The following is a 22,590-nucleotide window of genomic DNA, read 5'->3' as shown; positions in this document are numbered from 1 at the left end:
AATCCTTGATATGTGTTTGCGTATACGATACAGAGGTCGGTATTTTTGTGATTTCACTTTTTTCCTTTACGAAGCTTTAAGTTGGTCCTAATAGACGGACAGACGGATAGACAGACTTGTAATTATATACCATCTAGAATCGTTTTGCGCGGTAGTAAAAATAATCCAAAATATGTTATGCGCTTGCCTTTAATCTTGACAATTTCGATTGGAGATGTTGTACTTCCTACTTCATTTTGAGCCCTACATCTTATTACTTCCGTCTGTTCAGCTAGATAACTTAATCGCAAACTCCTCCCTTTCAGAAACTGGACGTCTGATCTATTTTTCCATTGATGTCCCATCTGGTTATAACACATACTAATGTTACATGGTGAATACTCCATCCAGACATGTACATCACCGGAGTCAACACATGGCACATTGCATGTTAAAGTATAATGATGTTTATATTGGTAGAAGTCCCCTGATTTATTTGACTTTATATATACTAAAGGTTTACCTGTCAAAACAACACATTAATATATATATACTTTGTCTATACATATAGACGCTAATAATTAATGATTTTTTTAAATAAACAAAGCAACTTTGTTGTTTCTCCATTCTATTTTTTTTACTTTTTGTATTTTTATAGAAGACGTTTTAAAAATTATGTTAAATTATTATGGACCCTGGGGCAAATGAATATATCAAGATAACAAAGCTCTTATTCAAACTTTCGAATTAGATAGTTTCTTGAACATTCAAATAATGGTTATCAACATGGTTGAATGAGACACTATATTCTATATAGTTTTGCCTATTGTATAGCCACCTGATTGTGGTCGAAGACTGTATATTATCCTCATTTTGTTTGTACATGTATGTGTCGTTGAGTTACTATCCTATTCACATATAGCTCACCTCAGATGTACTTTTAATCGTAATCTTTTGTTAAAAAAAATTAACCTAACTACTGATATCTTGAAGGCTCTCACATAACCACAAATTATAACTTACATTTAACAAAATTTTTTAATGTCTTCAGCTATTAAAATGGGGCTTTCAGTTGCTTTGAAACCTTACTAATGACATCATGGTTCCCCTTAAATAACCACAAATTATTACTTACATATAACAACCAATTCAATATCTTTGGTAACTAAAATGGTGCTTTCACCTTTAACTGTGTACGTTCCAGACATATGTTTTGCCACTCTTGTGATGGAGTAGGCAGTTGTATTCCTCATAGTGCTGTAAAGTTATTACATAATGTAATAGTTAAATAAGCAAATTAAAATACTGTGGATTCATTATTATCGTTGGATACTCATTTCGTAGATTTCTTGAAAACAGGCGACCCAGAAATTAAGTGTTCAACGAATTACAAGTTTTCTTTAGGGTTATATGCAAAATTTTGCAAAACTACGAGATCAAAATTCCACGAAAATGCAAGTTTTCCTCCATCAATGAAATCTGGTACCAACGAAAATAAATGAATCCACAGTACTTTTTTTTGTAATTCTTAATGAAATAGTTGAAGAGTATGTTTATGTCTACAGGAAGGGGTCGTGTTGATTTTTTATAAATTGAGTAGGAACAAATCACAATTTAACTTTAACCTTTATTTCAGATCTCGTGTAAAACACGTCTGATTGTTGTTTTCTAACGGAAATTGTTTAAAATATAACAGCAGCTTAGATGATAAATAAATACTTTTTTTAGGAAACCGTTTATCGTACTATTCAATAACCTCTTAATATGTCTCAGCAATCCTTACTAGCATTTTTTCAAACATGGTAATCTAATTATGATAATATTTTGTTCAAATTAATTTTGTAGTTTCACAGGAGAACATCTTTCAACATGTTTTTGTATAGATATAGATCATGTTTGCCTGAGCTCATGCAATCCAATAATGGTTGATTATTCTTGATTAATCATTTAACATACGTTATAGTCTCGTTTCCGTCCACATTATGAAGCTGGTTATTCCCACGCCACCATGTAATTCTGGGAAGGAATGGATTTCCATTATAGTCAGCACTCAAGGTTATCCGTTTACCTTCTTCTGCATAAACCACTGACGAAGCAATTACTAATGATACAAAATCTGTGAAAAGTAGAATCGGGATATTATTATTCATGATATTTACGAAAAAGGTTTTATATGTTGTCAGATTTGTACTTAGTGTCTTCAGTGCCGTTTTTTGTTAGTATGTACAATTACGCAGCCACGTCCAATCTGTATTTTTGTTAATTTAATTTCTATGTGTATCCATATGATGAGTTACGCCTTTTCAACTAGTATTAGTGTTTAACTATCTCGATTAGTAAAAACTACGCCATTGATTAGAAATTATATCAAGCCAATTTATGACGGTTGCATCGCAGGTGGTCACAAAAATAATTTAACGATAGCGTAGTAACTAGATAGCTTTCATATCTTTACGACAGCGCTTCAGAAATAGTTCTTGTCAATATGATACGCCTTTGACTATATTTCGTTAGAAGGGGTCGAAAATTACAAAAAACGGCTCCACACAGTCATGAGAAATAACGACTGAAATTGACATTTCATACAATTTACGGTCACCATAACAAACTAGTTGACTAATACGATATGTGTAGATTTCAACTCAATAGCGACCTGTTTCTCAGTCGTAGATTTTTAGATACCAAACTAGCCGTTTCGTCTGTTAAGTTTTTAACCTTTTCTCTCTATTTTTGATTATTATCTTGATTTGGTTTTTTTTAATTGATGAGATGATTTAAACATCAGAAAAAACTACTTTCAGATTAAAATGTCAATTTTTCAAATATGTGAAGGTAACGTTTATCACTGTCTACATTCTTGGTAGTTAAGCATACATAAATTAACATCTAATGATTTCAACACCTACCTACTACATGTATTACGGTGCTGACATTATTTTGTTTTCCATAATTCGTCTGCACTGTACACGTGTATGCTCCTTCGTCACTCTTTATAGCTTTTGTTACGATCAGGTTGCTGTATAAAACATCGAAGTCGACAGATTCTGACTTAACTTCTCTTATTGGATCTGTATAATGTACTCTAGCTGATCTCTGAAAAATCAAAACAAAACATGAAATGGATTTATAATTATCAGATTTGAAAAATGTATACAATTGTTGTCAGTGTAGCAGATGATTTTTGTATGTTTCAAAACGACTTTCGTTTAAATTAAACAGAAATATTCCAAATTTCTATAAAAATTACACATATCTAAGCGTTGCTTAAAACATTCGTGTAATTTGTTCAAATTGAAATTACCATACATATTTCCTTTCTTTGGAAATAAAATTATGTATATAAGCCTACCGATAAAATCCTTATTTTTTTCTTGCTAAAGCTATTTTCTGATAAGACGTTTAATTTATGTTCATATTAATAAGGTCGTTTTGCCTCCTCGCTAGTTTTAGTCTTTGAAACGATATTTGTATGTCTCAAATGGTAAAACTTAGGCTTTTCTTACAGATTTTGTGAACAAATAATTCTGGTTCTGACTTATCTGAATTTGACATGCAAAAATGGACGTTTTACGTACGGATGGACGGAATAACACATGGACTGCGGAATGGGCAGACGTTATTTCTTTATCTCATTTAATGAGTAGGAAAAAGTGGATTTTCCAAACCTCATTCTATGAGTAGGACACAGTGGTTATTTCCTTACCTCAGATGGGTATGACCAGGTCATTGAAAATGTAGCTCCTCTATCAATATATACCCTGCACTTGATTTCAAATTCTTCACCTATCATTACTGTAGTTTTAGATGTTACTAAGGCTGGCTGTGGTACTGATGTTGATTCTAAGTCTTGTTAATAGAAATATCTAAGAATTGCAATGATAGTTAAATAATAATAACCTTAACGTCTAAGAACTCCTCCAAAAATTCCTAACTAAATGACGGTAGATTATGTGGTCAAAAATGTAATGAATGATTAAAAATTTAACATTACACAGTATGAAAACCTTTACGGAAACTGTCTTTTGGAAAACGAGTATCAGCTTGTTTAGTATAGACAGAAAGACGATGTCCGAAGACGCGAATGTGGCAGGGGTGAACAATAACTGGAAAAATCAATTATATCTATTACCTGGATGTTATATGCAATTAAATGTTTAAAAGAGGGACGAAAGATACCAGAGGAACAGTCAAACTCATAAATCGAAAATAAATTGACAACGCCATGGCTAAAAATGAAAATAGACAAACAGACAAACAAAAGTACACATGACATAACATAGAAAAATACAAAATAAACAACCGAACCCCACCACAAACTAGGGGTGATCTCAGGTTAAGGTTAAGGTTTGAGACCTTACCCAATATTTTTGCATGTGTTATTCCTTTGTAGAATTTGTAAAATCAGTACATGTTTTGACGCATCCTTCACAGAACTGTAAATTATGAATCTACTCCGACTTTTATCATTACAGGAATGGTTACTCACATCTGATAATAATTTGTTTATTTAGAATGTTGAATGTCTCTTGACTTATGATAGTTTGCTTTTACAAATTGTGACTTGGATGGTGAATTATCTCATTGGCACTCATACCACATCTTCTTCTATCTTTTAACATTGAAAACATTTTATAAACAGTGAGAAATTTTACATTCATCTTGTCTGAGAACTATCTTGTTTTTAATTTGGAAGATTAAATGTGGATTGTGTGGGATTTCGCTACAATTGTAGTACCAATAAAAAAATGTTTAAGATTTATTACTGCACACGTGATTTAAAAGCGAGCAACAGAAATAACAATTTTCATAGATCACGGATAAATATATGTCAAGAAGAAAACAGTGATGCTGCTCATATGTCATTCACACAACTATTATCTACATAAAAGGGAGGTAAATTCATTATACTTACTTAAATACCTAAGAACCATCATTAGTGAGTCTTCTTTTCCATCCTTAGATATTGCTTCACATTCAAATTGTCCATCAAAGAATTGGTTTGGGTAGAGCAGTATAAAACCAAGCCGTGGATCATAAGATACAGCTGTACTGTCACCGACCTCAACCTCGTTATTTCCAGCGGTATTTATCAGTTTGACAGTCGTGGATGGATCTGTTACCCGACAAGGTAAATATGTCTTTCTATAGTGGTAGATAGTTAAATTCACAAATTCTGTCCATGTCAGTGCAAATAAATTGTTTGGATCTATAATCAAGATACATTTAATCATGATGTATTTATGAATATTTTATTGACACGATTTTAAGTACTGTGGAATGCTCGTTTAAAAATCTATAAATTTTATATAACTGAATTTCCGTCTGGAATAGATAATTGGTCTCGTGTAAATATGAACGCAGAAGACCACCGTATTTTCGTTACGAACAAATTGAGTGTTAATTATAACTACTTTCTACACGTGGGAAATGCTAATTTATTTTCAAACACGTCCAGGTTGATTAAAATATCTTGTGTGTTCATATAAGAACTAAAAAAGAATGATGTTTGAATGTTTTCTCCTATTTTTAGACTTTAATGCATGTATGTATGTATGTATGTATGTATGTATGTATGTATGTATGTATGTATGTATGTATGTATGTATGTATGTATGTATGTATGTATGTATGTATGTATGTATGTATGTATGTATGTATGTATGTATGTATGTATGTATGTATGGTATGTATGTATGTATGTATGTATGGTATGTATGTATGTATGTATGTATGTATGTATGTATAAAGTAAAATCACAAAAATACTGAACTCAGAGGAAAATCAATTCGGAAAGTCCATAATCACATGGCAAAATCAAATAACAAAACGCATCAAAAACGAATGGACAAGAACTGTCATATTCCTGACTTGGTACAGGCATTTTCAAATGTAGAAAATGGTGGATTGAACCTGGTTTTATAGCTATGTATGTATGTATGTATGTATGTATGGTATGTATGTATGTATGTATGTATGTATGTATGTATGTATGTATGTATGTATGTATGTATGTATGTATGTATGTATGTATGTATGTATGTATGTATGTATGTATGTATGTATGTATGTATGCATGCATGTATGTATGTATGTATGTATGTATGTTTGTTTGTAAGTTGTTAGGAAGTGCTAAATTTGTCCTAACATTTAAAACACAGGTAATGCTAACATTATTTAATTCATGAACTTAAAATTTGATGAAAGTTTCACTGCTCAAACTACTCTAGAGTAAAATAAATGTCCTGAGTTACAATATACATTAACTCATGAGAAATCTGATGGCTATCTTTTTCATATCATATTTATAATTGTATTCTAAATTTTTATTTGATGATCCCCAACCAATAACAAGAGACAAGTTTTTGGGTCAAACAGAATTCATTAATAACAAACTATTTTAGTCTGTGTCAGTGTAATTTTCAAGATTTCTATGGTAAATCTGTTTGCAATGTTTATTTACTTCTTTTTCTGTTTATGTATTCTTATCTTTTTTAACAGATACACAACATGTGAGGGATATTTTTGATACCTCTCCTGGTTTACTGATAGTCCTAGAGGGTATTATATAAAGGCAACAGTAGTATACCTCTGTTCAAAATTCATAAATCGATAGAGAAAAACCAAATCCGGGCTACAAACTAAATCTGAGGGGAAAAATCAAATATAAGAGAACTTCGACACATAGAGACACAACACCGAAATGTAACACACACAGAAACGAACTATAATGTCACAATGGCCATTTTCCTGACTTGGTACAGGGCATTTTATGAAAAATGATGTTTTGAACCTGGTTTTGTGGAATGCCAAACCTTCCGCTTTAATGGCAGTGTTAATTATAACATTACCGACAGGATGACAATAAATAAACAGATAAATGGGAGAAAATAAAGGACAGAGAAACAAACGAATAATAGCCATCAAAAGGTAACAGGTTAACAAATATTTTTATACGCCAGACGCACGCTACGTCAACACAAAACTATGTTCCGATGTAAAAAAAAAATTGAAAGCCATAACAACTACAAAGTTGAAGATCGCCGAGGACCAAAAGTTCCAAAAAGTTGTGAGGTCAGTGTTATCCGCCTGGAACAAAAACATCATTATTATCAAGAATAAACTGAAGTGGTGATTAGCTATAGAATAAAAACGAATACATTACAAAATCACAGCCCTGTTAGCCAAAGTCAATGCAACGCCCAAAGTGACGTCACATTTAAATTTCTAAAACGTGTTCCAAAAATTAAGAAAGAATTTGGATGAAATTCAAGATTAGATTTGTAAGACTTATCTTACTTATATAAATGACAGTGAAAATTATAATACTAATTAATATTTAATTGTAGTAGTAATTAGATAATTAATTGTATTAACTAGCTTTGTGCTATTATGAGAGACTGCCACTTACAGAAATCAGTACGACAATCAAATACAAACATTGTTTAATCAAAATTTACTGTTATAAAATTTTGTAACTATTTTCTTAAGGAATCTTGTGTAGTAAATATGGGACTGATAATGTTATTTCACAAGTTGATCTTTTTCACAGAATAATGGAAAATAAATAGTTATGAAAATCATCCACTTAATTAAAACTCAATTCATAAATCTCAAATACAAATCTGTAGCTGTTTATATTTACCGCTAATAAAGATATAAACTTTGGTCCCTAGGTTATCATTATCGCCATAGTAACATTCATATTCCCCTGTGTACGTGAAATCTGGGTTATCAACGTGATATAAAGCTCCAAAGTTCCGGTCAGTTTCGCTTTCGGTTAGTTCAACCTTTGTTATATTCAAGAGAACAAAATCAGATTCATCCTACAAAAAAATGAAAAACCAGTTAATGCGTTCATTATCACTGAACTAGTATATATTTGTTTAGGAGCCAGCTGAAGGACGCCTCCGGGTGAGGGAATTTCTCGCTACATTGAAGACCTTCTGCTGTTGTTTTTTTTTTCTATGGTCGGGTTGTTGTCTCTTTGGCACATTCCCCATTTCCATTCTCAATTTTAATTCATTAATATTGCAGTTGGTTTAAAGCTGTATAAAATAGAGCCTTTGTTTTCTGTCTGAAGAAACTGCGATTATGAATAATATTATGTAAAACAAAAATAACTGATAACGTTTACGAACAGACCATTTGCTGAAAATGTAAGAACAGAGTCAATAACGGTTTCAACTAATCACTTAATGGGCAAACACATTCCTTGTCCAGCTTGTCAAGGTGAAATCTAAATTTACACATTGAAATATTTTGTAACTGTTATTCGTTTATATTTCATCCCATATTATTAACATGAAATTCATCATTGAAAAATCATAATTGCCCTTTGCTCTGTCTTGATATGAAAATAATAAAATGCCGTATGATTGCAGATGAGACGACTATCCACGAAAGATCAGATGATGATGATTATAAATAATTGTGAGGCCTAAACAATGAACGCACCAAATACCATACATCAATCTATAAAATGCCTGAATATGATAAAATGTAAAACAAGTCAGGCATAAAATTTGGTTCATCCTACAAGGAAAAAAACCTCAATAATGTTATTTATTGATACAGATTTATTTTCTTTTGTGTACTGTTGTTTGTCTGTTGGTCATTTTATTTTTGGCCACGGTGGTGTCAATTTATCTTTTACTTAAGAATATGAATGTCCCTTTGGTATCTCTTGTTACAGCTTTAAAACGACTGGCACATTTTAGCTACAAAAAAACTAACAAAATCCGAATATGGAATGAATCCTTCAAGGAAACAGTATAATTCCATTAATTTGTATTTGTATTGTTGTCCTTTGAACTAAGTGGATACTTTTGTAGTTGTCAAGTTTGCATTCGTACAGTATCTCGTTATCCTATAATCTAACCTGATGAATCCGCTTCGACGGAAAATTGTACGTAACGTTCGCACAAAAGTATAAACAAGTATTACAGATTGTGATAGCTTTATTTGTATGCAGTATTTACTGCAATAACTAATCTCACTTTTGTATTTGATGTTCAGCAATGGCAAAATTAGATGTATACAACAGTAATCTATTTACAGTAAACTTATATCTGTTGTAATACAAATTCATAAGATAAGTATCCAATAAGCTCCTAGGTTCTTGAAATCATTTCCTATCCCTTCCCTATTCTTGCAACAAAACAAATGATTATTAAAAGTCTAATAATTTCACTCTCGGATTTTAGTGGGGTTCGAGTTGTTTCTTATTTATTATTTATATCTGTTGATGTAAATGTCCTTTGGTTTTGTGTGTCTTTGTTTACTCCTTGGTTTGGATTGTTATTGTCTTTATCTGAAACTATAGCTACTAAACAATATGTCCTCGAACATTTACTACATTTGTACAAAATACTTACATTTACTTTACCACTACATAAAACTTTTAGCTTTGGAGGATAAGCACCATGACATTCTATAGTAAAATTGTGTCCCGTGGGTATGACGTAATCTCCAGAGTCAGTCTTATTGTAACTGGTGTATATGTCCTCAGTAGATCGTACTTTAATATCTGGAAATGCCGCTACAAAATCATGGAACGTTAAACAAAATGAAAGTCGAATGATACCAAAGGGACATTCAAACTCATTAGTAGAAAATAAACTAAAAACGACATGGCTTAAAACGAATAAGACAAACAGACAGACAACAGTCCACAAAACAACAACAAAACCAAAGTCTGCGCAAAACGAACCTCACCGAAAGTTGGGGATTTCAGGTGCTCCGGAATGGTAAGCAGATCCTGTTCCACATGTGGCACCCGTCGTGTTGCTCGTGTTAATAAGAGGCAAAAGTAGTAATGAGATGTTCAACTCTTTAAAATGTGTTACAGTGGGATAGTTATGCATCGGTTCCGTGCCTCTTTTATTATTACAGAGTAGCCAAGAAATTAACGGCAACAATCGTATCTTTTGCATAGATGGCTACAGTTAACTTTTGGCTAGATATTGACCATTTCTAATCTTTTTTTCCCTCACACAATGTCTTCCCTCACGGCAGTACAAAACGTTAATGTCTATCCTTTTTTCACTTTTCAATAGCTTTGAAATCAACAGAAATATATTACATGAATAAACTAGGGACTTTTATCATTAGAAACGCAATCTAAATTGATGTTTGATTGTCTTTAAAACACATAAACGTAAACGGAAGTAGCTAATATGTAAAAATAAGGAGATGTGGTATAATTGCCAATGAGGCAACGTCCCATCAAAGTTAAAATGAAGTGGATGTACGCAATTTTATGCAACCGTGAGGCCTTCGACCAGGAGATAAAACCATACCGTATAGTCGGTATATAGGCTGTGACTTGAAAAGTATGAATAAATTCAGTTGCGAAAACTAACGACCTTATTATGACAGATATGAACCAACGGCAACCATTGATCTACAGTCTCCTGACTTGGGACGGGCATACAATAATGTGTTGGGGTTCTTTGAAATTCAAAACGTCAATACAGACACATGTATAGCGAACGAGTTGGGATATATAAACACCGTTCGTCGGTGCCAAATGAACATCAGCGTGAAAATAATGAAAATTAACAAAAAGAAAAGAAAAAATTAAATCAACACTTTTGTGGTAAATGTTTGTGTAGAGCCCAGAATATGTAATAACTATATCGAATTTGATGTTAGTAATAAATTATATGAAGAAAATATAAATATTTGATTCCACCAGAATTTTAATAATTTATCTATAAGATATAATTGCATGGCATACTGTGTTGAACAAACCAAATGATTTAAGCATCTTCATCAATCAAGTCCAAAATATTACAAAACATTATTGAAATTCAAAAAAGCGAAACAAAAAGATTGAATGTTCCATTGTTTGAGCAATCATTATTCACTTTTCAATTCTAGTCAATTTCTAGCATCGGCATCGTGGAAAACACATAAGTTTGCGATATTTGTTAGTTTTGATATTTGTTAGTTTTAGCTCATCGTTTGTAAATTATCATGAAAATTTAGTGGCCTTGTATTTTTATACTTTGACAGAACCGGTATTAATGATCTTTTATAAGAAGGGCCTACATATGAAAATAAGGGCACGTTTCGTGATTTCAAATGAAACAACTATCCAAAAAACACATATTGTCTTTTCAACGATAAAGATAAGAATATATTTATTATGTCAAACCCCTGGCTTTTTTCATTTAAAAAATAAAGGCTACAAAAATGTTATAATTGCCTATCTGGTATGGTTGCATAAAATTGTTACAATCGTTCTATTTTTGGATCAGCCAAGGCAAAATTTTTATTTATTATGTTTTTTAATCTACTCAGGGTGTTTCTGATCACCATTGAACACATTCATGGAGTTGTTTACATGTTCAGAGCATCTAAATCCATACAGGCGGAAACCCGGTTGAAATAGAACAAAAGAATCGAAGCTCTTTGTTAGAGAAGGCGATAAATGCTTACTGTAATGTTTACTATAGTAATAAAAAAATTAAAAGTTAATAGAAACAAATAAAAAGACAATTTTCTTCTCAATTACGAAGTGTTATATTCTAAAAACACCATTTGCATAAGGTTTCAATTTATCTATTACATAGTTAAGCAGAACAATTAGATATCAAGTCGACGACATGGGTATCTATCAAGTTGGATGTAGAAAATGCATAACTTCCGATTTTTTTGAAAAAAATAGCACGGACGGAGAACATATCAATCTATTAGTTTAGTAATTTTCGTGTCTGCCCTTCTATTATGTGACTCAAGAAAAATTATTAAAAATGAATAATAATTGTATCGAAAAGAGACAATCGAGTGCACCTTTTTATGTAAGGGAGTGTTTGAGTTGAATATTTTGTCTTGAAAACGTACGCAGAAAGAATATTTGATACATTTATGATTCAATCATTTTTATATATCAAAGCTACACGTTGAACTTATAACATAAAAACATGACAGTACTAAAAGATGAAATATATGGGTCAAGTAAAAAACCTATCTATTTAATCATAAAAACAGAGTAGGTGTGTTCGAATAGGTATTTTTTTACTAAAACTACTTGACGACAGTCTTTCAAGTTGGATGATGAAAATGCATATCTTCGAAAAAAATATTTTGTGTGATAACTAAGGTTTATAGTCTTCACCCACTAAAACAATCTAGTCTGCCCTTCCACGAAATATTTAACTAGAATTCTTTTTAAATGTTTATGAATTTTTAAAAATTCCACCTGACAACCGATTAGACAATAGTTTTAAGTTGAATCAATGCAGACAGGATCATGAACTGATGCTCATTAGCTAGTAGATACATTTGTCTTTAAAAATACAACTGACATATAAAGATCGTAATGGTGGTATGTGGATAAATTTATCGGTTTTCAAGAGCAAAATTGGCAGTGCGTCATCCCTACAATGGCTTCCATTTCTACGATTGTGAAAATTATCTGGCGTAATGGGGAGAAAATTTTGACGAAGTAGAATCCTGAATGCATAGGCTAAGATACTTACGATAATAGGTGCACTCGATTATGTTATATTAATTATTATATTTATTACTAGTATTACAATCTAAAAAGATGTTCTCTTTCCTTCATTGTCATATAAAAGAATAATAAGTATTATAATACTATTTTTTTTAAAGTAATACAGTGCACTTTTTCAGCCTCCTGCTTCCCGGACAGTTGGTTTTAAATGTAAACGGGAATCCCAAGTTTGCAGCCTGGGCAACTGAGAAAATTGTATACAGGATTTTTTTTTTTTTTGGAATAAACAAGTATCTATTCAAAAAAATAAAGATACTCACGTTTCTGACAGTTAAAACCATCCCATCCTTGAGCACATCCACTTGAACACTTTCCATTGACACTTTCACAAGCCTCACTTTGGTCTTCACAGTGACATTCATATTCACAGTTGTTCCCAAACTGTCCAGCTGCACAGTCTAGTATAAAGTATATTGATGGTGAATTAATTAGTATTTTATATCAAAGACTATTTGGACATGTTATACCCTTTAATGCTTTGAAATGATCAAAGATTAAACGTTAAAAGTAAACATTTTTAGTATTTTTTAAACAAGTAATGTATTGAATATGTTACCATGACTAAAATGTATCAAGTCTGAATAAAGTAGACAGATGGTAAAGTCTTTTATATCATATTTAACACCATGCAATATCCTTAGTTTCACTACAAAAAGACAAAACAATCGAGGGTTTTGTTTTTAGTGTTTTATCTTCAGAAATTTCAGGATATTTAAGATTGAAAACTTACTTGTGAGATTTATTCTGGATTTGAAATAAAATATATTTATTTCCAGTACTTATTTTTTGTTCATTATTTTGTACATAAATCATGCCTTTAGTTTTCTCGTTTGAATTGTGTTACATTGTCATTTCGGGGCCTTTAACAGCTGACTATGTGGTATGAGTTTTACTCATTTGGGAAGGCATTACGGTGACCTACATGTGTTAATTACTGTGACATCCAGTCTCTTGTGAGAGATGTCTCATCTGCATTAATACCCTATCTTCTTACTTTTATGCATAAAAAGCGTTCTCTGCGATTCATTCAATAGTTCCTATTATACATACAGACAATATTTATAATAACATCATAACCTTGTAAAGTTTATATGCAGTAGTACGACACAAAACAATAAATATATATTGAAGACTTATGTGCTATTGTACAAAAGCACATTTATTTACATTCATTTACGTTGTGTTTAAAACTTCTCATGCCATGCAAGCTAAGTGTCGGATGAAGCTTTTGCTCTGCTACTTTTTATATACGTACTGCAATTATTTATATCACAATAGTCAAATCTATTGGTTTCGTTGGTCGTGTAACACCAAGGACGATGAGAGTCCGGGGTAGCTCGGCAGAAGTTTTCCGGCCACGCCTGATCTGGAAAATCTGTAACTTTATAATGATGAGGATGGGGATTCTGGGTTTCCCATCTTTGACACGTGTCATTATATAATGTCACTGTGTCTGTTCCCATATAATCATTGGCTTGTCCATTATAAAAACAGTTGTTAGCTGTTAAAGATGTACAAAAATAACATGGTACAATATAAGTTAAAAATATAAGTTAAAATCTTAAATACTAACCACATTCTAATTATTATTCCATACGAAAAGAAAACTTTCGCATTTCGGCATTGAATTTTAAATTGCTATGTTAATCCCCTGCTTGGATATGCAACTGCTGTTACATAAATTCTGAAATCCCGCTGCATATATATCTTTAATGCAAATTCAAAATGATATATACATTACATTCTCATGTGTTCAATAGCAGTACTCATTGCGATTTAATTACTCCTAATTTATTTTATTTTTTTTTCAAATTTTCCGCAAAGGAAATCAAGAACAGCTTATTCGTATTCCCTTTGGGTTTGGAATTCAACTATTTTTTAAGCTTTACTTAATGAAAGTGTCTCCTTATTCATTTTCTAAGATTATTTTTTGTTACTAAAACAAAGTTGAAAATTGTTTTCTAATTATTACATATTAATATAACGATATAGAAATGATTTTCACCAAGGTGTGATGCATTTATGACTTGATGTCAAAATCGAGTCTCATGCAACAAATTAAATGTTACCAAAATGATGTGAAATGTATATCGACTATAATGTAAAATCTGAACACCATACGAAAGTATTTGATACGTGATGCAAAGGATTTCCATTTAATATCATTCATTGACAACCGGAACTACTTACAAAGCTGACATCGTGTTCCCCAAAATCCCTCCGCACATCTTCTTTCGGGACATTCTCCTGTCTTTTTGTTGCATACTTTGTACCCGTGACATCGACATTGGAAATTACAGCTATAACCAAACGTTCCATCAGGACATACTTCTGACAAGCTGGACAAGTCGATTTCTGTCAAATATATTATAAATATTATTTTTAAAAATTATGTTTAAAAAAAACTGAACAAAACAATACGTATTTTCTTTATCCAAATACAACAGAGACTATTATAAATGGGTTAAACAAAATATTGAAAATGCTGGCATATTATGTTCAAATTCATATATTTGGTTTATAACAATGTAAAACATTTAAACAAATTATTAAAAAAAAATGACGGGGCATGGGCTCGATCATATGTAGCTTCGTTTCGTATGTATTTTAGTCTAGACGCCATTTAACTAATTATAGATTAATGACAAATATAAAGCGATTTAAACATAAATATAGATATAAATAGACTTCGAAATGCGATATCCTGAGGTCTGTTTAATCATATAGTATAGTCTATAAATGAGGTTTTTTTTGTCGATCGAATCAGTTAATCAAATTATTTACCTTTGTTTCACTTTCAATTATGACATTCTATTCCTTTAAGTAATTGAACACACACAGTTCATGCGATATCCATCTCAAGCCTTTAGTTAAATTAAAGTCCACATGAATACGGGTTCCATGAGGTCGAATAATATAAAATAGCATTCGACTAGTACAGCAGGTTTTAAAAGCTATGTGTAAAGTGATTTAAAAAGATGCTATGAGAATATTTTCCTTGAGTACCAAATTTAAAATATTTTTCTACTGGCTGTATTGTTCTCGTCTCATCTATTTTTCTTATATATTACCCATCGACTTATGGTCATAACCTCGGTTACAACATAAATCCGCGAGTACGTAACTACCTTTACCATGTTAACATGTACAAGATCTATTTATGCCATTACTAGATGTCTACGTAAGAAAACATTTAACAAGTACCGAACTCGTAATAGATGAATTTCTTACAACTGACAAAATTAACAGCTTTCTATCAACGGAACCAATGCAATGTAACTGCCATTTTGATACGCCCGTCAAAATTTTGATCGTACTTAAAAACAGGGCAGTGTTTTTTAACATGACGCGTCGTATCTCAAAAACGATTAATGATTATTGCTTAAAACTTTACACACTTTTTAAATATATTAATCTAAAGATATGTATAGATTTTGGTGATGATTCTATTTTAGAGTTTTCGAGTTTTAAAAAGACTGTTAAAAAAAGGGGTTGGTCACATGACGAGTCGTATCTCAGAAATTTCACACACTTGTTAATTATATTAATCTCAGGGTCTTTATACTTTTGTGTGATGATTATTATTTTTTGTTTACGAGTTGTGGAGGTTTTTTTTTTAAATAAGGGTGTTTCTCACATGTCGTGTCGTATCTCGAAAACTATTTATGATTATCGCATACAACTTCACACACTTGTTAGTTATATCAACCTGAAGATCTGTTTACTTTTTCGTGATGTGTTTTTTTTTCTTTCATTTCAGAGTTATCGAGGGATTCGCATGTCACTAGAGCTACAACCAAACTTCAAAACCAAATCTTTATATATATAAGGAAGAATTTAGTAAAGGTTATAAGTAAATTATGGTACGAAATTACTATCAATTTACAAGTAATACATAGAATACCTTCGTTAAAATTAGAATACATTGATCGTTTCAAACCAAAAACCCTTTAGTTAAATTACAGGAATTACAAAGAGTCTTTATTGAACAACCGGTATGTTTGCAGAAAATTGATACAATGCAAAACAATAGTTTTCTTTATATAGTCGCACACAATTTTGCACCGGTTTTAAATATTTTTATTAACTTAACGGAACCCAAAGCATTCAAATAATTTGAATATGCCAATGCGTATAAAAATATCGTTGATTTACCATTATATATCCCCCTTTATATGACCTCATCACAAAATTGTTGACAACATCGGAAATAACATACTTAAATCTCGCCTTATGTATACTTTTAGGAATACACATCTAGAAATGTACTTATTATGGTAAAAGCAGACTCTGTACAATACTAAGACCACAGTGATGCAGCAATAACTAGAATTCTCCAAATATCGGATGCTAAACGTGTTAAATCTACCAAGAGTGTTCCTGGTCACCTTTTGTACACATTTGAGGAATTGTTTACCTGTTCAGAGCCTTTACATCCATAGACTGTGATACGTACGTGTCTGACAGTCTAAACCATGCCACCCTTCAGTACATCCACTGGAACACTTTCCACTGATACTCCCACAAGTCTCGCTTTGATCTGCACAATGACATTCATATTCGCAGTTGTACCCAAACAGTCCAGCTGGACAGGCTAGCATAAAATATTTTTAGGATACAAATAAGGTGTATTCAATATCAAAGACATCCACTAACTGTGATAGATACCCTTTGCCTTTGGTTCTTGAAATTATTTAAATTGTAATGTTAAAAGTTTTAGTGACTTAAAAACAAATTTTAAGAAAATATGTAAATTTTTTTGTAATTATTTTATTTTTCAAGATGAAACATGTGAAATTACATAATACAGTATTAGACGCAAAGTATTTAAAGTTAATAAACACTTGTAAGATTGATTAAATCATAATGGTATAATAAATATAAATATTACAATTGATTTTGTTAATTAAATGCTGCTTCTAACAATTGCCACTTCTGATCCATTTTTATTTTTTGTGTAGGGGTTAAGAAACACACAGAGTAAATACGTAATAAAAATATGAACTTGATTTAAATGTATTATAAACACATTCAGATATAATACTTAAAAGGGTCTTTTTATGTCTTTTTTGTCATCATATATCTTGTTCTTATAATTTCATTATATTAAATGTCAAAAACATTACTAGTAAGATATATCTTAAACGTGAAACATAACTGTGTGTTCTGTTAGTGAATAGATCAACGATCAAATAAAAAGAAAACTTTTTTATGGATTGTTTCTCAATACGTTTTATTATTGACTTCCTAGTGGATCAATATATTATAAGTGTTGGGCATTTCAAAATGTTTTAAAAAGTTTCATCCATAGATGCAATGAAGAAATTTCTCATAAAAAAATACACAACAAATTTAAACGGTTTGTAAAAATGCAGAATCATTTTCAAAAGATATAAGTTCACAAAATATTTTTCAGGCTACCGTTCATTAATACACCTGTGCAATTGTGAGTCTACTTTCTGGCGCGTCTGGTATATTAAATTATAAGCCTGGTACCTTAGATAACTATATTCTAGTAAACTATACTATAAAGGCATTCACGAAAGGCTGTCTCCGCGTTTCTCAAAAAAATTTGACATGGGGTCTGTCTGGTTGAACTTAACTTGTTTTAAATATCAATTCTATGTTTATACTGACATCATAACTCAGTATATTTTATATACAGCAAAAGGCACAGACAATGTTTATGTAAGTAATAATTAATAAACTCACATCAATCTACGTATTGCTTAAGCATCATATGTTATACAAATTCTTAAGTGCTGAGTAAAGCTTTAGTTTTATATACGTACTGCAATTATTTATATTACAATGTTCCCATCCCCTGTCATTGTCGGTCGTGTAACACCAGGGTCGAGGAAAATCCTTGGCAGTTCGGCAGAAATTTTCCGGCATCGTCCCATCCGGAAAATTTACCTCTGTATAAAAATGAAATTGCTCTACCCATTTCTTACAGGTGTAATTGTTGTAAGACACTGCTACTGTTCCCATATAGTTGTCGGCTTCTCCATTATAAAAACAGTTGTTTGCTGTAAATAGATGTACAAAACTTATGAACATATAATATAAGTTATTTAACTTAAATACTAACAAAATTTTAATCATTATTCTATAAGTTTGTATCACATTTCGGCATAAGATTTTAATTTTTGTTTTTGTTGGTCAAACGACGGTATATGCAATTACTTTTTTGTTAAGAATATAACTTTGAAAATTGTATATAATTATGTATGGTTTTATCGCAATTCTAAAATGACATATAAATTTAGTGTAGGATAACAGTACATACTGTGTTTTCATTGCTACATTGTCAAGACAATTCCAAGTTTTCTTCAAAATTTCTTTGATTTCCCAATCAAACATCTTCGTAATAGAAAAAAGTTAAATCACAAAAATACTGAACTCCAAGGAAAATTCAAAACGGAAAGTCCCTAATTAAATATCAAAATCAAAAGCGAATGGATAACAACTGTCATATTCCTGACTTGGTACAGGCATTTTCTGATGAAGAAATGGTGAACTGAACTTGGTTTTATAGCTAGCTAAACCTCTTACTTGTATGACAGTTGCATCAAATTCATTTTTATGAACAACGATGCAACATTCAACTTCCCGTAACCTTTTGGTTTGATATTCAATTAATTTTGAAGCTTTGCGAAAAGGAAAAATTAGCAAAATGGAAAAGAAATGAATTTTCATCATGGTGTAATACGTATATATTATGATGTAAAAATTGATATCCATACAAACAAAATGTTACTGACAGGATTTGAAATGTCAATCGAGGATGTGCTTACCATTTGAACACCATATCAAAGAGGTTGAGGCGTCAAGAAAATGATGTGCATTAACCAACGGGAACTACTTACAAAGCTGACATCGTGTTCCCCAAAATTCCTCCGCACACCTTCCCCCAGGACATTCTCCTGTCTTCTTGTTGCATACTTGTTCCTCGTGACATCGACATTGGAAATTACATCTATAACCAAAAGTTCCATCCGGACATACTTCTGGCAAGCGAGGCAAGTCTAATTCTGTCGATTTAAATATAAGATGTTGGGATTTATTATGTATGTTGGCGTTTGTTTTTGTTGCATTTCAGTGTTTTCCTCTTATAATTGATGTGTTTTCCACGGTTTTAGTTTGAGACCCGGATTTGTTTTCGCTTAATCGATTATAACTATAGAACAGCGGTATACTGCTGTTGTCTTTCTTTATAAAACAAATACTGAAAACGAGACTAAAGAATGCGCATTTTCTTTATTCAAATAAAATTGAAAAAAGCGGGTAAAGAAATAATAAGGTTTTTTGGTACATCATGGAGTATATGGTTAGGGTTAATGCTATTGACGACGGTATTGATATAATAAGGCTTAAGATATCGTGTATGAAGATTATTTCATTTATTTTTATTAATGCACTGCTCGCCTCAGAGATTATCATCAACTTGACATCGAATTAACATAACCTTTCTCGAATTTTCCGTCAATAAAATGTGAACATTTTAAGGTTCAGGCTTACTATTTCATTCTACAAATTGTTTGCTCCTCAGTACTCCGTTGTTTTATTGTTTTACCGTCATGGACAGTCAAAAAAAAAGACATGACTTTTGCAATGCCAAAATAAAAGTATCGACAGGCAGTAGGGTAGTAAGGAGTTAACCTTTGAAGAAATAAGTATCTATACTATTAAATGAGAAGACCTCATGTTGAGTGTCACTCCTCTTCCTCCCACGATAAGTTAATTATCATTATCTCTGTGTTCTATGGTTAACATGCATAGTCGCATTTGTAATCCATTCTTATGATAATTCAGATTGAGTGAATTTTTAGAGTAAATCGACAAAAAAAGTATCATACCACCAATTAAAAGTCCCTATCTGTTCAACCAAATTTTACAATTTTCACAGCTTTCTAAATATTTTACCTTAAGTTTAACTTCATAGAAACCAAGTATATCCTGAATCGTACATGTATCAGCTTTCTACATGCCAATTTTCAACAGATGTTTAAAATCATATAAAATAAATAAAGGTCTTCCGAATAGAGGTACCACTAAAAATAGCCCCTGGTTTTCAGGAAATCTTAAATTAGTATACTATGGAGTGCATTAATCCTCAATTTTGAATGCAAACTCATAAACAAGTAAATTTTAGCTCAAAATGGTCGTAATATATTTTTCTTTCACCAAAAGTTTCATTTCTGCCAATTTGTTGGTTAGTTTAAGTAAACAATGACATCAAATGCACTATTTTTTGTCCTAGTAGGCCTACTTTCACATACGTTCTAAATTTGAGGGAGTAATTGGTGGTATGATACCAAAAGGTGTCCGGATATTGATTCCGTCATCAGACTGACTTTTAGTCATAGATAAGACTTCCGGTTTGAAACATGCACAAGAACAACCAATCATATGATAGATAACAAAAATGAAAAATGAATAAACCAATCAGAGCCTTCTCCATATCATGGTGTTTAAGCCGCAATAACCACAACTATTATACCTCCTTAGAGAGGACAATTATTTTTCACGTTTGTCTACATGTAAACTACGATTATACTAATTTAATATATAGAGATTCTCTGTATTCTGTGTACTGTTTTCTTTGAAATGTTTACTATTTACGGGGTCATACCAGTTGCATATATATTAAAATAAGTAAAACATGTGGAAACAAGAATGTGTCCATAGTACACGGATGTCACTTCGGCACTATATTTATTAAGTTTCGAGTTGATTTGACTTCAACTTCATCAAAAACTACCTCGAGCAAAACTTTAAACTGAAGCGGGACAGACGAACGAACGAACGAACGCACGGATGCACAGACTAGAAAACATAATGCCCATATATGGGGCATAGAAATTTAATATTGAAAATGAAAGTAGTGATTTGGCAAAAATGAAATTTGGGTAGAGATTAGAGGGAGGTAGGACCTCTTTCGGGACGTCGGGGTCGGGTGTTTTTAAGCTCGGGATTTGGGGATTGATCCTTAAGGGATCCGGGAATATATTTTTCGATTTGGGGATTTGGGGATATGAATTTCTTTAAATTTTGCATTTCGGGATTTCATGTTTTTAAGCCCGGGATTTCGGGATCAGGACCCCTCCGACCACCCCTCAAATTAGCCTTAGTCGGTCTTAGTCATTTATGCAAGATTCATATCCTACCATAGGCATGTTAATAAGGCTGTCAAAAGAAAAAGCACTGATGGATTGTCCTAGAAGCATATTTTATTAGACTAATAATGGTCTATAAGCAGTTACATTTGTTCCATGTTTGAAGCGGTGCAATTATTTATTTAATTTGACTTTCACCAAAAAATTCATTGTAGCAAAGGGGAAACATAAGTTTGGTCTGAGGCCAGAAACACGAAATAATTGAATTTAACAGAAAGGAAACAAATATCGGTCTTTGAAAAATGGGAGAGGGCTTTTGATACCTTTTATGAAATTCTCCATACATAATATCTTTTACAAACAGTTCACAAGCTGTATATGACCGAGATTTCACGGGTGTTTTCTATAAATGTTATATATATAGAGAGAGAGTACTAGTCATATATATATATAAATACACATCCACGTTCATTTTCTATATATATATATATATATATATATATATATATATATATATATATATATATATATATATATATATATATATATATATATATATATATATATATAGAGAAAATGAACGTGGATGTGTATTTAAACATCAACAACAACAAAAAAATATTTAAAGAGTACAAATTGAGTGATGTTTTAATTTGCTGATGACAAAACTTATGTGTGTGGCAATGTAAACAATATTCAAAGATCTAATTACAACGTTGGTACGATATCTTTACTGTTAATAACTTTGTTTCAACGTTCGATGAGTTTACACGGATCACATAATCAGTTCTATCTTTTACTTAGCAATGGCTCATTGTAACTATTTGCATATTCAATACAAAAAAGTGTTTTAAACTTTTTCATTAAATTTTCATTCTTCATGTGAAATAAGGAAGTATATATCTTTAGACTTATAGTTCTGAACTTTCTTCTAACATGATTTCTTTCTATTTTTGAATTCTATTGTTGTTC

At 31.5% G+C, this 22,590-nt stretch overlaps 1 protein-coding gene across 1 annotated transcript; it reads right to left on the bottom strand.

The window, feature by feature from the left end:
- Positions 1 to 70: 70 nt before the first annotated feature.
- LOC143084944 (platelet-derived growth factor receptor alpha-like) lies at positions 71 to 19,532 on the bottom strand. The gene is made up of 14 exons (XM_076261029.1): positions 19,369 to 19,532; positions 18,292 to 18,528; positions 16,956 to 17,093; positions 14,690 to 14,854; positions 13,755 to 14,000; positions 12,760 to 12,897; positions 9,354 to 9,517; positions 7,622 to 7,802; positions 4,892 to 5,185; positions 3,683 to 3,819; positions 2,886 to 3,072; positions 1,936 to 2,095; positions 1,115 to 1,236; positions 71 to 502 (listed from the first exon to the last, which is right to left on the bottom strand). The coding sequence occupies exons 2-14, from the start codon at positions 18,488 to 18,490 to the stop codon at positions 123 to 125; spliced, it is 2,511 nt and encodes an 836-aa protein (XP_076117144.1). The 5' UTR covers positions 18,491 to 18,528; positions 19,369 to 19,532; the 3' UTR covers positions 71 to 122.
- Between the last annotated feature and the right edge of the window lie 3,058 nt (positions 19,533 to 22,590).

This window comes from Mytilus galloprovincialis, chromosome 8 (genome assembly GCF_965363235.1).
Source record: "Mytilus galloprovincialis chromosome 8, xbMytGall1.hap1.1, whole genome shotgun sequence".
Lineage (NCBI taxonomy): Eukaryota > Metazoa > Mollusca > Bivalvia > Mytilida > Mytilidae > Mytilus > Mytilus galloprovincialis.
The sequence above is the reverse complement of the archived record's forward strand: the minus strand, read 5'-3'. Positions and strand labels throughout refer to the sequence as shown.

What these genes read in the sequence shown, in the direction of transcription:
- LOC143084944 (XM_076261029.1), bottom strand. Translation starts at nt 18,490, where the DNA reads ATGGGAACAGTAGCAGTGTCTTACAACAATTACACCTGTAAGAAATGG. An exon ending in TATGTAGTGGTAAAGTAAAT is followed by an intron (nt 7,803 to 9,353) that starts GTAAGTATTTTG and finishes ATTTTTTTGTAG; the next exon opens with GATGAATCTGATTTTGTTCT. An exon ending in TATTGAATTGGTTGTTATAT is followed by an intron (nt 503 to 1,114) that starts GTAAGTAATAAT and finishes TTGTTTTGACAG; the next exon opens with GTAAACCTTTAGTATATATA.